The sequence below is a fragment of the Pocillopora damicornis genome, chromosome 3 (genome assembly GCF_964200805.1).
Source record: "Pocillopora damicornis chromosome 3, jaPocDami1.2, whole genome shotgun sequence".
NCBI classification, from domain to species: domain Eukaryota; kingdom Metazoa; phylum Cnidaria; class Anthozoa; order Scleractinia; family Pocilloporidae; genus Pocillopora; species Pocillopora damicornis.
In genome coordinates this window covers 25124460-25138684 of record NC_142672.1, presented here as the reverse complement: position 1 = coordinate 25138684, position 14225 = coordinate 25124460, and the positions used below count along the sequence as shown (strand labels likewise).

Below are 14225 nucleotides of genomic sequence, written 5' to 3'. Positions count from 1 at the left end.
AAACAAAATCCCAAAGGAAAACATGCATAAATATAGCTCATAGAAGCAAGGTGCAAAATTGCAATCTAAGCTGGCTGTCAATGCTACTGAAAATTGACTGTTTGCAACTAAAATGTTTATGTTAGCCATGCTAGCAGGTATCTATTTAAGGTTTTCTCAGTTTTCTTCATGCAAACCAACACTCAGCAATGCAGAAATGAATCCATAATTGATTATATCAACTTCCAACACTCATTTTCAGCAAATTGTCGAGGTCCTTGAAACTTTTTTGTATTGCAATTAAAGAGAGCATTTTTATGGAATCATTCAGACTTAGCAACCAAATCATTGCTTCAAATAGTGGCTGACTCCAATTATTTATGATACTTGGTGCCCAGGTTAAAAAAAAGTTATTTCTAGACCCTGAGCTAACAATGATATAAAAACAGAGGCAAGAGAGCATTTCAAAGTAGCTCAGATTAGTGACAGGAAGCTTGTATCCATTGAAAATACCCTGACAACTTTCAAGTCCCCAAGTTAAAAATTAAAATCATAAAAGCACTAGATTAAAATAAAATAAACAGCATACAGAGGTAACAGACTAATAGGAGTGAAGAAGTTACAAATTATGCTCCTATGCATTATTTTGATGTAGAATGAACAAGAACTTTTAACAAAAATTGGGCAAAGAAAAGTTGTTTGAAGTGAAGCCATTGAGAGTTAATTACAACTACAGGCAGAATGATCTCACCATTATAGGATTCAAACTTAGTATATAATCTAAAGTGTCATAGCAGTGATATTTGAAAAAAGCAATTACAGCAGCAAAAAGTAACGATTGAGATATAGAGCTATTTTCAAAATGGCAAATTCAATATATCAAAATTAACCTCAAGATAGAGATGATTCGCTTTAAGTCAATACTAAAGTAAGTAACAGTTAAGAATTCATAAACTGTTAGGAAAGGAAGCTGGGCAAAGTCATAATCATGAATGATTGTCGCATTAAAACAGCTCTAAGGAACTCACATCAGCAAAATGATATTCCAGAATTATGATTTACAGTGTACAATGTTTGAATCAGGTTTAAGTAACGTTTCACATCGGGTGTCTTAGCTTTAACATTCCAGTTGACTTGTATAAAAACTATTTTTCCTCGCCGAGATGCTTTTAAATGTGGTAAACTTAGCTTTAATTTGTAAATGGATGTCGATTAAACGATACCCATTACGTTTAAATTGAAGCACTCTATGCAAGCAGTTACCGATGAATTCGAAGTTCGTCGATTTTAAAAGAACAGTTTCAATTAATTGAAATAAATCAAACGAACAACCAAACAACAATGAGATACTGGAAATACAAATAATTCATACGAATTCAGCTCGCTCCATATAAATAAACAGGAACATGATGACATAGGCAACTTTCACGATGAAGCATTAGAGGTTGTTGATCTTAAATGCACATAAACAACTATTGTAAATATCAATCTCCAAAAATTACTTGAGCAGCTCAATAATACATTTTCTCAAGCGTACATGAGTTAGAAATCTTGACATCCAGTAAAACCATGTCAGAAATGCACTCTCGCCTGAGTTGGCAGACCACAACCTTACCTCTATTTCTTCTTTACCCGACGATTGCACATGCTCGTGTTCAATGAAACTGAGCTACATCTGTTGTACAACTTCGACTTCGTTCAATGAAACTGACATGACGAACTGCTTTAGAATTTCAGAGCCTGGCTGAAAGGGGGAAACACAAGGATTCTTTAGTTGAAACGTGAACCAGTTGATTATTGATTTCGAGAGGACTGTGAAGCCGCGTCTCTGCATTCCACTCAAGCTTGCCAGTCACGTGGAAAGGTAATCTTCAGCGCAAGCCGGAAATGCTGAATGTTTTAAAAATGTGTTTCATTGTAATTGATCGCTCCTTGTAGTAGTAATAGCTCGGCTCAACATTCTATAGATGGCCTTTATGCCACAAAAAGAAAGAGAAATGTTTAATGAAATACTGAAGTAAAACCATTCCGTGACTCCTTGAGGACATGTTGAATGTTGCGTGACAAGTGGTAGTACTGAGTCACGGAATTTGTGTCGAGATTGACTCAACTTTACTGACATAATTATTTTAGAAGCTCTCCAGTTAGGAAACGAGTGCATTCCTGTAAAATCATTTCTGTTTGCTTTTCATCAAGATCTACCCATTGTACCAGAGATGAGGTTCACCTCCATCTGCTGAAGTAGTATCTCAGATCAGTTAGTCTACAAAACATGCGTAAACGTCCAGACTATTCTATTTGGTAAAACGTATCAAGCGGGGCTACCTCATGATAAGATAACGAAAATTATTCGAGCAACACGAGGATAATTACAGACCGAATAGGATGACGCGAAGTCTTATTACCAGTTAATCATGAGAATTACAACATGAGAAGACACAAGTGCTTTGTACTGTAAGTATTAAGAGAGTGTCTCTGTAAGAGCGGTCCGGTCGATTCTGCTTGAGACACGGATTTCGCTCATTTCTTGTGTGTTGTAAGACATTCATGTACCTATACTAAAACCACAATCCGTTTGATCGGATCTCTTTATCTTTCAGAGTTTTACGGAAATTAAATTTCACTCGAGCGAAGGCTTGTCGTGACACTTTTCAAGACTTTAATCTATGACAACTTTGATGGACAATTTACAAAAAACTACGGAACTTAGCAAAAAATAAATACCAAAGCCATGTATATTAACTCTATCTTATTCATCGAGGCGACTTTCGTGAACATCACGTTTCGATCAAGGAAACAGGAAGACTTGAATGACACCTTATCCGTTCGCTTAAGTCACACATGCCAAAACCGATCAAATTCAATGTAAATTTTTGAAAAAGTGAGGCGCTCTTAACTGATCCAACTAACATAGCTAGGAAGTAGGTGCTATAGAAAAGGTAATTACAGAAAAAAACTTTGCGGCTCGACCTTTACGAAAACTTTATAACTCCGTGAACTTACCTAATTTTCGGCAATTTCCAAGTTTAGCCGCCATTTTAAGGGACTTGTCAATATGGAGCGTAGCAGATATAAATCAAGCAGGTAGATCTAAAACCGTCAGAAATACATACGAAAGCAATTCAAATGAACTTTACTTTCAATTCAAGCGGCAAAATTTGAAACTGTTCGTTGAACTTACCATTCCTACATCCCCGTGTGACCAATTCTTCCAACAATTCAAACACTACAACTAGTGTTCGAATTCCCCTAGTCGATTCCACCGTAAGAAATAACCTGTGCCACTCAAGCTTCGACTCGAATGTGAAGTACGAATCAAATAACATAACTGCTTCATCTTGGAGGCAATATCACGCTGGTATTTTGATTTTCTGATCGACAAGAACGGTAATCAGGTAGCGATCGCCATGTTTACCTCATAAACGTGACCGCTGACCAGCCGCTGAGTGAAAATGGTATAGCGCGGGGTGGGGTGGGGGGTGGGCGGTGGGCTTATTGCCATAAGATATTCGAATACATACTTAAAAAGCTTCAGGACTCCCAGCCTAAACAGTGGAGGCATGCTTCGTGGTACAGACAATTTTTATTTTATCTCATAACTTTCTCCTTTACATTAGAACTGGTATTAATTAATAGAGTTATCAATATGTATTTTTAACCGGGGTACCATATGACCTTTTTTGCTCGTCATCAGTGGTATAAAATAAGGTGTCTTCTCCACCAGAACCTTTTGTCAATGCCCCATTGCACGGAATGAACACTATATTGAGAATGTTTGTTTTAAGTCGTTTTTGCAGTTCCCAAGAATGTATGCAAAATGATAGAGATTTGATTCATTCAACTGACACGTTTTTTTAAGTTATAGCGCGAGCAGGTTTTTTCTATCAAAAGTCGCGCGCGCAACACACCTGAATTGAAAATTCGTCGTAAAATCGCACGAACCTTAGAATGAGTGTGAGCAACTTTGACTTCTGGCGATATGAAGCCGATTTAGATTATTTTCAGGACTATAACTGAGATTTGTTTATAACTATGATGATCGTCATTAATAGCGGACAGTGCTTTTTAACCATCGTTGTCATCATTATCGTTATAACGCCGGAAGAAGTATAAAGCCAGCATGTTGCCTTACCAGACAACACAGAAAATTGTTCTCTCTTTTGCTCCCCTTGGATCCTGGAAACTGTTACTATTATAACATAATTACTGAAATTCGGTGGGGAGAGTAATTCGCGTATCTTATAATCTGAACGATAGTTTTCAAAAAAACAAATACCACTTAATTCAATTTACCTTAGTTGTCTCGTGTTTAATAGTGGCGTTTCTGAGGACCGTAGATTCTTCTCTAATTCTTCTTGTCTCAGCCAAGACTCACTCTCATCAACTTTTTTCTTGTGCTTCTTACGGTATGGGCCTCAGAGCTGTAGTAAGCGATTGCAAATTTCTCAGTTAAAGTGAAGCCCAGTAGCATCCATCAGGAATTGAAAACCGACATGCACTATTTACTTTCTTATTCTAAATCAAATAAGGGGTGGTTTAGTCTGCAAATTTAATCATACTGGTTAATGAGAATCATACAAACTTAGGAAAACTGACCGCAAATAATTGTGAACCGTATGCATGAATAAGTGTATTGCGTTTTCAGGTGATTTGAAAAACATTATTGATTATTAACCAAGCAACATTGTACATATAACGTGATGTGTACTTAAGTACCCTTAATCTAATAAGGAGTTTCTTCTCTTTTCGAGCAGATATGTCACGAGACAAAAATAGATAACAGAAAATGTTACTCAGGACTACCTGATTCAACTGGAACAATACCTCCAAACAGCTTTTGAATGTCTTGAGACATATGCAAGGTAATTACATCTCTGCCTTGGATACGCTTCCTGACATGATGATCAGGATACTGACATGTTACCTTTGCACTTCTCCAAAACTTCCCCAAAGCGTGGCGATGCCTATAGCTAATCCAAATTTTTTTGTTTACCCTCCTGAGCGAGGTGAAATAGGTGAAATAGGCCAGTCCTTGTATCGCTTTGGGAGCTCCGGGAGATCTAAAGGAACTCACTATAACTTTGTTTACTCGATACGATTTCAATTTCCGCGCCAAAGGAGAAGCTTACTGAGTGAATTCGTGAGTGGTCAGTGGTTACGCTCGTGAGGTAAAGAATGGGTTTGTGACTTTTTCATTCAATTGAAAAGACTCGCGTCACTCTTATGAGATGGTTGAACGGAATACAGACTCCGAGCAGTCCCTTTTTTTTTCTTAAAGATAGTGAGGTCACGCGTATCCTCTGAGCATGGAGAAGCCGCGAGACGCGAGACTCGTGTCTCGCGTCTTGCGTCTTTGCCGCTCCACGCTCTCAGAGTTGGGCAAAGACAAGATACGTTACTTCTAAAGCGATACAAGAGGTTCAATGGTTATCTCGGTTACCTAAAAACATTTATTTACATGGTAAAGATTTGTTTATAAATCTATGAATTGACGCCAGTCCTATTTGGAACGAAATGTACTTGAAAGAAAAAAGAATACTAAGCAAAGCAAAAGTTGTCTGCAACACGAAGCATGCCTTTGCATTAAGACTGAGAGTCCTAATGCTTATTATGATACTTTAATGCATATGTTTGAATGTTCCCAAAAATCCTTTGATAATCTGCCCGCACCCAACCCACACCCCGCCCCTCACCACTGAGCCGTATTGTTTTCACTCAGCGGATGGTCAGCGATCAGTTTTATGAGGTAAACATGGCGATCGCTACTGTTCTTGTCGATCAGAAAATTAAAATACCAGCGTGATATTGCCTCCAAGATGAAGCAGTTATGTTATTTGATTCGTACTTCACATTCTAGTCCAAGCTTGAGTGGCACAGGTTATTTCTTACGATGGAATCGACGAGGGGAATTCGAACACCAGTTGAAGTGTATTAATTGTTGGAAGAATTGGTCGCATGGGGATGTAGGAATGGTAAGTTTAACGAAAAATTTCGAATTTTGCCGCTAGAATTGAAAGTAAAGTTCATTTGAATTGCTTTCGTATGTATTTCTGACGGTTTTAGATCTACCTGCTTGATTTATATCAGTTACGCTTCATGTTGACAAATCCTCAAAATGGCGGCTAAACTTGGAGATTGCCGAAAATTAGGTAAGTTCACGGAGTTATAAAGTTTTCGTAAAGGTCGGGCCGCAAAGTTTTTTTCTATAGTTACCTTTTCTATAGCACCTACTTCCTAGCTATGTTAGTTGGATCAGTTAAGAGCGCCTCACTTTTTCAAAAATTTGCATTGAATTTGATCGGTTTTGGCATGTGTGACTTAAGCGAACGGATAAGGTGTCATTCAAGTCTTCCTGTTTCCTTGATTGAAACGTGATGTTCACGAAAGTCGCCTCGATGGATAAGATAGAGTTAATATACATGGCTTTGGTATTTATTTTTTGCTAAGTTCCGTAGTTTTTTGTAAATTGTCCTTCAAAGTTGTCATAAATTAAAGTCTTGAAAAGTGTCACGACAAGCCTTCGTTTGAGTGAAATTTAATTTCTGTAAAACTCTGAAAAATAAAGAGATCCGATCAAACGGATTGTGGTTTTAGTATAGGTACATGAATGTCTTACAACACACAAGAAATGAGCGAAATCCGTGTCTCAAGCAAAATCGACCGGACCGCTCTTACAGAGACACTCTCTTAAGCCCGCTGGGCTCGTCTTTTTCAGGTGTGATAATCCCGAAGTTAATTTGATTTAATCTCATTAAATATGTCATGGGCCGACTAGCTTAAATTATCAACACACTCGAGTTAGCAGCTGGATAATGTTACTATGTCGATATTCGAATGTCATGGTTTTTGCCCACCTATCTTTTCTTTGCAGTTTCGTATTTCAAACGCGTGATTCAGTAGCAGTAGAGATGGCACCTAGGAAGGGTTTCTCGCCCTTCACTCCAGTCATCAGCCCTGAATTAAGTCCACAATTGACTTGGTTCATTCTAAGTTCGAAAGTTTGTGGATCAACGCCGACGCAATAGTTTAAGCGGTCGCCTGTTGTCGCCAGTTTTCCAAGCGATTTTCAAAGAATCGACAGTGCCCACATTCGGCTGCTAGATGGCCACCATTACTCGAACAAGAAGTCCTTTAATGCAACGGAAATTGTCTGTTCCTCGTTTGGGTTGATAACCACTCTGCTTCGCCGTTCCTCTTCAGAAAGCTCTGAGTTCATTTCGCAGCTGAGAGATTTGCTGAACCCAGTAGATCTCAGTAAAATGTCTATCGACGAAGAAAATGAAGGCCACGCAAACAAAGAACTACCACGTGCTTCACGATGCTTGGAAATGCCAACGACACCAACGAACAAGACATCATCTGTGGCCATTACACCCCCAAAACAGTGGAAACTCGCAAAGAGCTGAAAAAAAGAATGTTTCCCCAAATCTAAAGGAGATCAGCGAAAAGGAAGATTTGGATACTCCAGAAAAGGTGCTGTTGATGAAGCAGCGAAGCAGTCGCGTCATCAAGGACGTGCATGACGTGTGCGAAAGAAATAGGGAAAGTTTGGCGATGGTGCTTTCGAACATGTGCGCATTTGGCGACCCAGAAGCGAAGGCCATCGTCAATGAAATTGTCGAAGAGATGGCTGTAAAAAGGGGAGTAAAGAGGAGTGTGGAAGAGCTAGTTGGCGACGACACAATGTCGAAGTACGTGGCGTGCCTGAGAGTTCCTGATTGGAAGCTTGTCCTTTTCCAGGCGATGGCGAGAGTTTCTTCGAAAACGTGGCAATCCGTGATAAACATCACAGGGTTCAGAAGGACGGGGGTAAGATGTTTAGTTACGTTGGTCTTACGTCGGTATATTAATATTCATACTTGGCGCCCCGGCTAAGGGAATAAAAGAACAAAAAAAGAACTATTCCATCGCGAGCCTCAATGTTTATAGCGGTATCTGGTGATTTCGCCAACGAGTGATTTCGCCAACGTCACATTCGCCAACGTCTTTGGTCGCTTGGCCAACGCGATGAGTCGCTTGGCCAACGTCCTACTGGTCACTTCGCCAATGTATTAGTTTACTCTAAATAAGAATTTACCATTACTTCTTCTTGCTTTTGTGTGTTGTTTACTTGACTGAGCTGACTTGATTTCCCCGTTCGGACTTAGTTTCCTTCCGTTATTTTGTTCGGACTTTGTTTCCTTCTCTTGTACGCGCAACTTAAAACACAGTGGGCCCACATAAATGCACGGCACGCCACGCGTCACCGGCGCTGTATGTTGCTGAATTTAACTTAGAGCAATAAAGTCGCGTGTGTGCAACCTTTTCCTTAAGTTCTTCTATAAGGTTTATTTGTCGATAACAGAGATTTATATAATTACCTTTGAGACTTCTAGAACAGAGATTTATATAAATACATTGTAGACTACTACTACTACTAATTCTATAACTCCAGCGCATATGAATAGACGCGTAAACTCATTGTGTTAAAACTTGTTAATTTTACCCTATTGTTCTAAATAAACCAATCCAATTGCTTGAAACTGACTGGTATGATATTTCGATCCTTCGAAGTTTATAAAACACACTGGCATGCAGAGAATGTTCATTTCAATCACACGATTACGACACTCTACGACTCATAACGAATTATCTCGGAAATCCTCTATCTCGGAATACTACTAATATCAGGATGGCTACTGCGCAGATTTTAAACTGTATTGTTTGCCACGAACTGGTACAGCCTCGGCAGCAAGCGGTTCAGTGCAATGGATGTTTTCGCTGGAACCACTTACACCGGTAAGTTATATTTACTTATATATACTCTGATACTCTAAAAAGTAGAGACCTGGGCCAGGATTATAAGTTGATGGAGGATCTAATTTCTCTTTTATACAACTGTTGTTGCTTATCTTGCACCTAACAGAAGACATCTCCTAAAAGTAAAAAAAAAACTCATTACACTGACCAAAACTGAACCGTGACCAATGTTATTTAGTTTCTTATATCATCTGACAGTGAACTTACTTAAAATGAACTTACTTAAAATCCATTATCGTCTAAAATGCGGGTCGCGGGTTTTCACTGTACTTTATTTACACCTTTTTTACCATTTTTTACTTTAAGGTACAAGAACTTGGCCTCCAAAGGGCGTACATGGACGACGATTCCGTTTACAAGTACATCAGAAAGCTAATGGCCCTCCCGTTCCTCCCGTTCCTCCCGTATCCGGAAATCCAACCGATGTTCGACCTACTCGAAGAGCAGGCCCAAACCGACCAGCTGGGGAGACTTGTCCAGTACATCCGACGACAGTGGATTGAGAGTGAAGTATTCACCCCAAGAAACCGGTGCGTGTACAAGGAGCCCGTCAGCACAAATAACGACCTGGAAGGCTGGCATAACGCCCTCAATTGCAGAGCTGGAGGACAATGCGGTTTGCCCTTATACCTTTTAATTGAGTTATTTGATCGGGAGGCAAAACTCACAGCTATTACAATTAGGCTAGTCTCTGACAACAACCTGAAACGAATTCAACGACGTACAACAAGAAACATTCAGGCAAAACTATTCGCAAGTTGGGAGAAGTATGAGAACAACGAGAAAACCGCTGCTCAACTACTCAGGACGTGCTCGCGTTTGAATGGACCAGCGCGCTCTAACTGATCATGAACGAACTGAACTAGCGTGAAGGAAGCTGAGAATCAGAAGGTTTTGTAAATAGGTTTTGACTAAAGCATTTTTTTGAATCAGAAGGTTTTCTAAATAAGTTTTGCATTGAAAATATTTTGTGAATCAGAAGGTTTTGTAAATAGGTTTTGACTAAAACATTTTTTTGAATCAGGTTTTGTAAATAAGTTTTGCACTGAAAATATTTTGTGAATCAGAAGGTTTTGTAAATAGGTTTTCCACTAAAATATTTTGCACTTGTAAATATTTATAAAAGTACGTATTGTAATAAAAATGTTGTTGATACAATACTTGTTATATTTTATTTCTGACTCGTTTTGAAGGCTGGAAAACAAACTCTGATTGTTTCTGAAAAATGTTAACTCGTTAATTCACATCGTAACGCTTTTTCAAGTAAAATTTTGAGTTATACATTTTTGGAACACATTTGGAAGCCATCGGAGTTTGTTATTCAACAGTTTTAAATTACCGCGATGTTTGTGCTCACACGCCGGCTTTTTCTGGATCTGTCAAAAATATGCAAATTGTTTGGAAGTCAGTCAAGTGAAACTAGCATTAACTTAAAATTGTTCTGACCCAAGTATCAGCATTACATCCGAAGCATCAGTAAGCACTCTTTTTACTAAGCTATTACTGAGTTATTACTAGATATTTGGCGTTGGCGAAGTGACCAGTAGGACGTTGGCCAAGCGACTCATCGCGTTGGCGAAGCGAACAAAGACGTTGGCGAACGTGACGTTGGCGAAATCACTCGTTGGCGAAATCACCGCAATTCTTTATAGCAGCTCTTTCTTTTGTTTTATTCAGTTATTCTCGTAAGCGAAGCCTTATACAGGAAAAGATAAGCAGGCTTTTTTTATTACTTAAGCGGGCGTTTTACTCAACTGCGTCTTCAAAATTACCCTAGTCTGTTTTCCAGAGCAATTTGAGTTAGTGGTAAGCTCTTTTTCAGCTGGTGAAATATGCTGGAAGCCGGCTCTTAGTGACAAACCCTGGACCATTAATATAGAAGGTCATCGCCCTACTTCCTATTAATATTTCATGACACCAAGTGTAAATTTAAAATATAATCTTTAAAGTTTTTTCCCATGAAATTCTGTTGATAGATGCTGTTTGAACTGGTAGAGCTTTATTCATCAAGAACTCAAAAATATATATGAGGAAAATAAGCGGTGCTTTAACGGTAAAAGCAGTACTTTAACTCATTTTTTCAAATTTGAAGAACATAGGGTTGGCAAAGTGATAAAAGTTTCTCATAAAATGGTCACAAAGACCCTTGCTGACTGTAGCAATGTTATTGTTACAGGTCAAAATTATGTTCAAGGGAAGATTTTTTAACCTACAGAGGTTGATTCTCTGTTTTCTTTGTTTCCTAGGACTAGTAGGAGACAAAGGATACAAAGAATCAACCTAGATTGAAAAGTTTAATCTTAGCTTTTTATCACCTTGCTTTCTATTATTTTCTTAGAAATCCTCTCACATGCCTCTCCTCCTCAACTTAAACCAGATCAAGGCAGCTAAGAAGATGGTTTTTGGAGCTTGTAAGGAGTATATGGGGGTTAAGAAGGTGGCTCCTCCTATACAAGGTTTCTCTGTGAATTTGAGTTCTGTTGTGGAGTTAATCGTAAGGGAACAAAGGCTGCACCAGCTGTCTTCACATGCTTTGCAACTGATGATGAAGCTTGATGGGAGACCATTTTGGGGTAAAATTATGTGATAATGCATGCTGTCTCTGCAGTTTTGTCTGTAAATTACTTTATTATTATTGTTATAAAGGTCGTTCCCCACGTATTATAATCATCCACATATTTTTTTTGTGTGTATGTTGTACTTCCAAATCAAAATAACTATAACTGTTAAATTTTTTTGGCCTTGCAAGCAGTTCTTTGTATGGAAGGTCGTCATTATATTAATGTGTAAGGTGAAATGGGTTGGTGAAGGGTGCAGTTTTTGTCTTGACTAATTTAGTGTAAAAAATTGTTTTGCAGGTAGAGCTTAGGTGTTGTTTGGAATTGTTCCCCGTGATGGTGCTGTATATAGCCAGCAAAGTGCAAAATCAGTCTACCCATTGACAATTGCCAACTGTAAAGAAGACAGGTTTGTGAATTGCAACTTGCTTGAACTCTTTACTACCTTCTGGCTAGAATATGCTTGTGGTTGTATGTGCATTTAACTTAAATAACACAATGGCAGATTTTTGTAAGCCCCACTCAGTTGCAATATCACCAGGTCATGCATCCACTCTGAGATTTAAGTGGATTGATATCAATATCCCTAATTTGGCTTTAATGCACTAAACATAACAATGACTGTATAGATTTTTGGTTTTTGTTTGTCGACAGAGACAACCTCAAGATTCTTTTTGAGGACATCAACCACCAGAAGAAAATATTAAAGGAAAAAGGAATGACAGTTGATGGTAGACATTACACCGTTGAATTTCTGGGTAAGAATCAATGTTAGTCTTGGAATTTGCTTTAAAAGTCAACTTCTTGTTCATGATACTATTTATAGCAATTTATTGTGTTTCTACCCAGTTAGTAGTCTGACTAGAACTAGATTGAAGCAGTAGTCAAACTATAGTAAATTAAGAGTTTTTTTTATATTGTAAAACATGTTCAAGGTTTAACTGCAGCAGCAAGAAATAAAACCTGGAATTTATTACTATTTTACGTCAGAAATTGATTTGACTACCCTTTTCTTTAGATACATTAGAGATTAATTTCCTGGAAAGTTTAGCATGTTAACTTTTGCTTTCCCATTTCTGTTATCAAACTTAGTTGTACTGGACTACAAGACCTTGGTACTTCTTTTGGTGAAGAAGACGAATGCTTCATTCATGTTAGGTGGTAGAGGTGTCAGTGTCAAGTTCTGTTTCATCTGCAATGCTATCAGGGTAAATTACTCAAATGATTTAGAAATTAGTATGGGGCAACTGCAACTTGTGCTGTTAAAGTTGAGGTACATAAAAGTGCTGCATCAGTTCATCAACTTTTTTTACAGTGATTTCAGATAACTTTGATCTTTGCCAATATTTGGGAAAATAATTAGTGAGTGATAGAAACATCAAGTAGCTTTAATTTAGTCAAAAAAAGTTGTAAAGTACTTCTCTAAAGGTCATTCTGCTTTAAAACATTTAAAAATCACTGAAAGTATGAATACATGTACTGTAAAAAAAACAGGGCTCACACAGAGTCATAAATTCTTGGAAAAGTCTTGATTTTCCAGACCTGGAAAGAGTCTTGAAATTGAAGATAATGTCTAGAAAAATAGTTCAAGTCTGGAGTTTTTTTATAGCTACAAAAAGTGCTTAATAAGTTCATTTTTTTCCCCTGTGGTCAATTCAATCTCGCCTGTAGCTAAGACATTCAATCACAGAATGAGAAGTTTCACAATTGCACCATGGTTATTGTACATTTGCAGTGCATCATGAAAGAAGCTTGGTTTCTGCATTTTTCAAGATCTCTATTGATCACCTATTTGACCATCTTCAGTCTGGAAAAATAAATTGATGTTTTGGGAAAAAGGTCTGGGAAAAGTCTTGAATTTTGGATCCAAAAATCTGCATGAACTCTGAAGAAGATAATCGGAAGCATGATAAATGTGTAGTTCTATCTGCATTTATAATATTATATATTATTTGATAGTGTGTCTGTTTTTGTCAGGGTTGCAAATGCCATGATGTTGCTCCAGATGAGACATGCCTGGATTGCCTCAGAAGCAAATGCAACATAGGAAGGTGTGTAGGCATTTGATCATTGTCATATTAAATTACATTCAAACACATAAAGGGGATTTTCTTACTGTTACATAACAAAATGAATTTTGTAAGCCATGGGGAAATGACTTGTACTAAAGCATGAACTGAAATTAAGTAATGTAACCCAGTGTTTTCTTTAGTAAACGGTAACTAACATAGGCTGCACTTTAGGTGGCACACCCATGGGTGCAGTGTAACCTAGTGTTTTATTTAGTTAAAGGTAATTAACATAGGCTGCACTTTAGGTGGCACACCCATAGGTGCAGTGTAACCGAGTGTTTTCTTTAGTAAACGGTAACTAACATAGGCTGCACTTTAGGTGGCACACCTATGGGTGCAGTATAACCTAGTGTTTTATTTAGTTAAAGGTAATTAACATAGGTTGCACTTTAGGTGGCACACCCATAGGTGCAGTGTAACCGAGTGTTTTCTTTAGTAAACAGTAACTAACATAGGCTGCACTTTAGATGGCACACCCATGGGTGCAGTATAACCTAGAGTTTTATTTAGTTAAAGGTAATTAACATAGGTTGCACTTTAGTTGGCATACCCATGGGTGCAGTGTAGCCCAGTGTTGTATTTAGTAAAGGTAACTTCCTTTGGCTGCACTTTAGGTGGCACACCCATGGGTGCTGTGTAACCCAGTGTCTTATTTAGTTAAAGGTAATTAACATAGGCTGCACTTTAGGTGGCGCATCCATGGGTGCAGTGTAACCTAGTGTTGCTAATGAGTGACTGTAACCCAGTTCAGTTTTTTCTAGAAAGTGCTGTCCTTTAAGTAGCATAAAGACATGCAGACATTCTCTTTAAGACAATG

At 38.2% G+C, this 14225-nt stretch overlaps 3 protein-coding genes across 11 annotated transcripts in view; 2 read left to right on the top strand and 1 right to left on the bottom strand.

Moving 5' to 3' along the window:
• The window catches only part of LOC149049003 (NLR family CARD domain-containing protein 4-like), a 173820-nt gene that overhangs the window by 18053 nt on the left and 141542 nt on the right, over nt 1-14225 (bottom strand). The window lies entirely within an intron of this gene.
• Nucleotides 6903-13345, top strand: LOC149049015 (uncharacterized). Of its 2 annotated transcripts, none has more exons than XM_089201459.1 (4): nt 6903-7788; nt 11117-11351; nt 11637-11745; nt 13314-13345. In XM_089201459.1, the coding sequence occupies exons 1-3, from the start codon at nt 7258-7260 to the stop codon at nt 11645-11647; spliced, it is 777 nt and encodes a 258-aa protein (XP_089057585.1). In that variant the 5' UTR covers nt 6903-7257; the 3' UTR covers nt 11648-11745; nt 13314-13345. The 2 variants fall into 2 exon arrangements, with proteins under 2 accessions (XP_089057585.1, XP_089057584.1); XM_089201458.1 differs by lacking the exon at nt 13314-13345 and adding an exon at nt 11991-12037 and having other exon boundaries at nt 6904-7788.
• Nucleotides 9105-9752, top strand: LOC149049016 (uncharacterized). Its single transcript, XM_089201479.1, has one exon. The coding sequence runs from the start codon at nt 9115-9117 to the stop codon at nt 9622-9624; it is 510 nt and encodes a 169-aa protein (XP_089057605.1). The 5' UTR covers nt 9105-9114; the 3' UTR covers nt 9625-9752.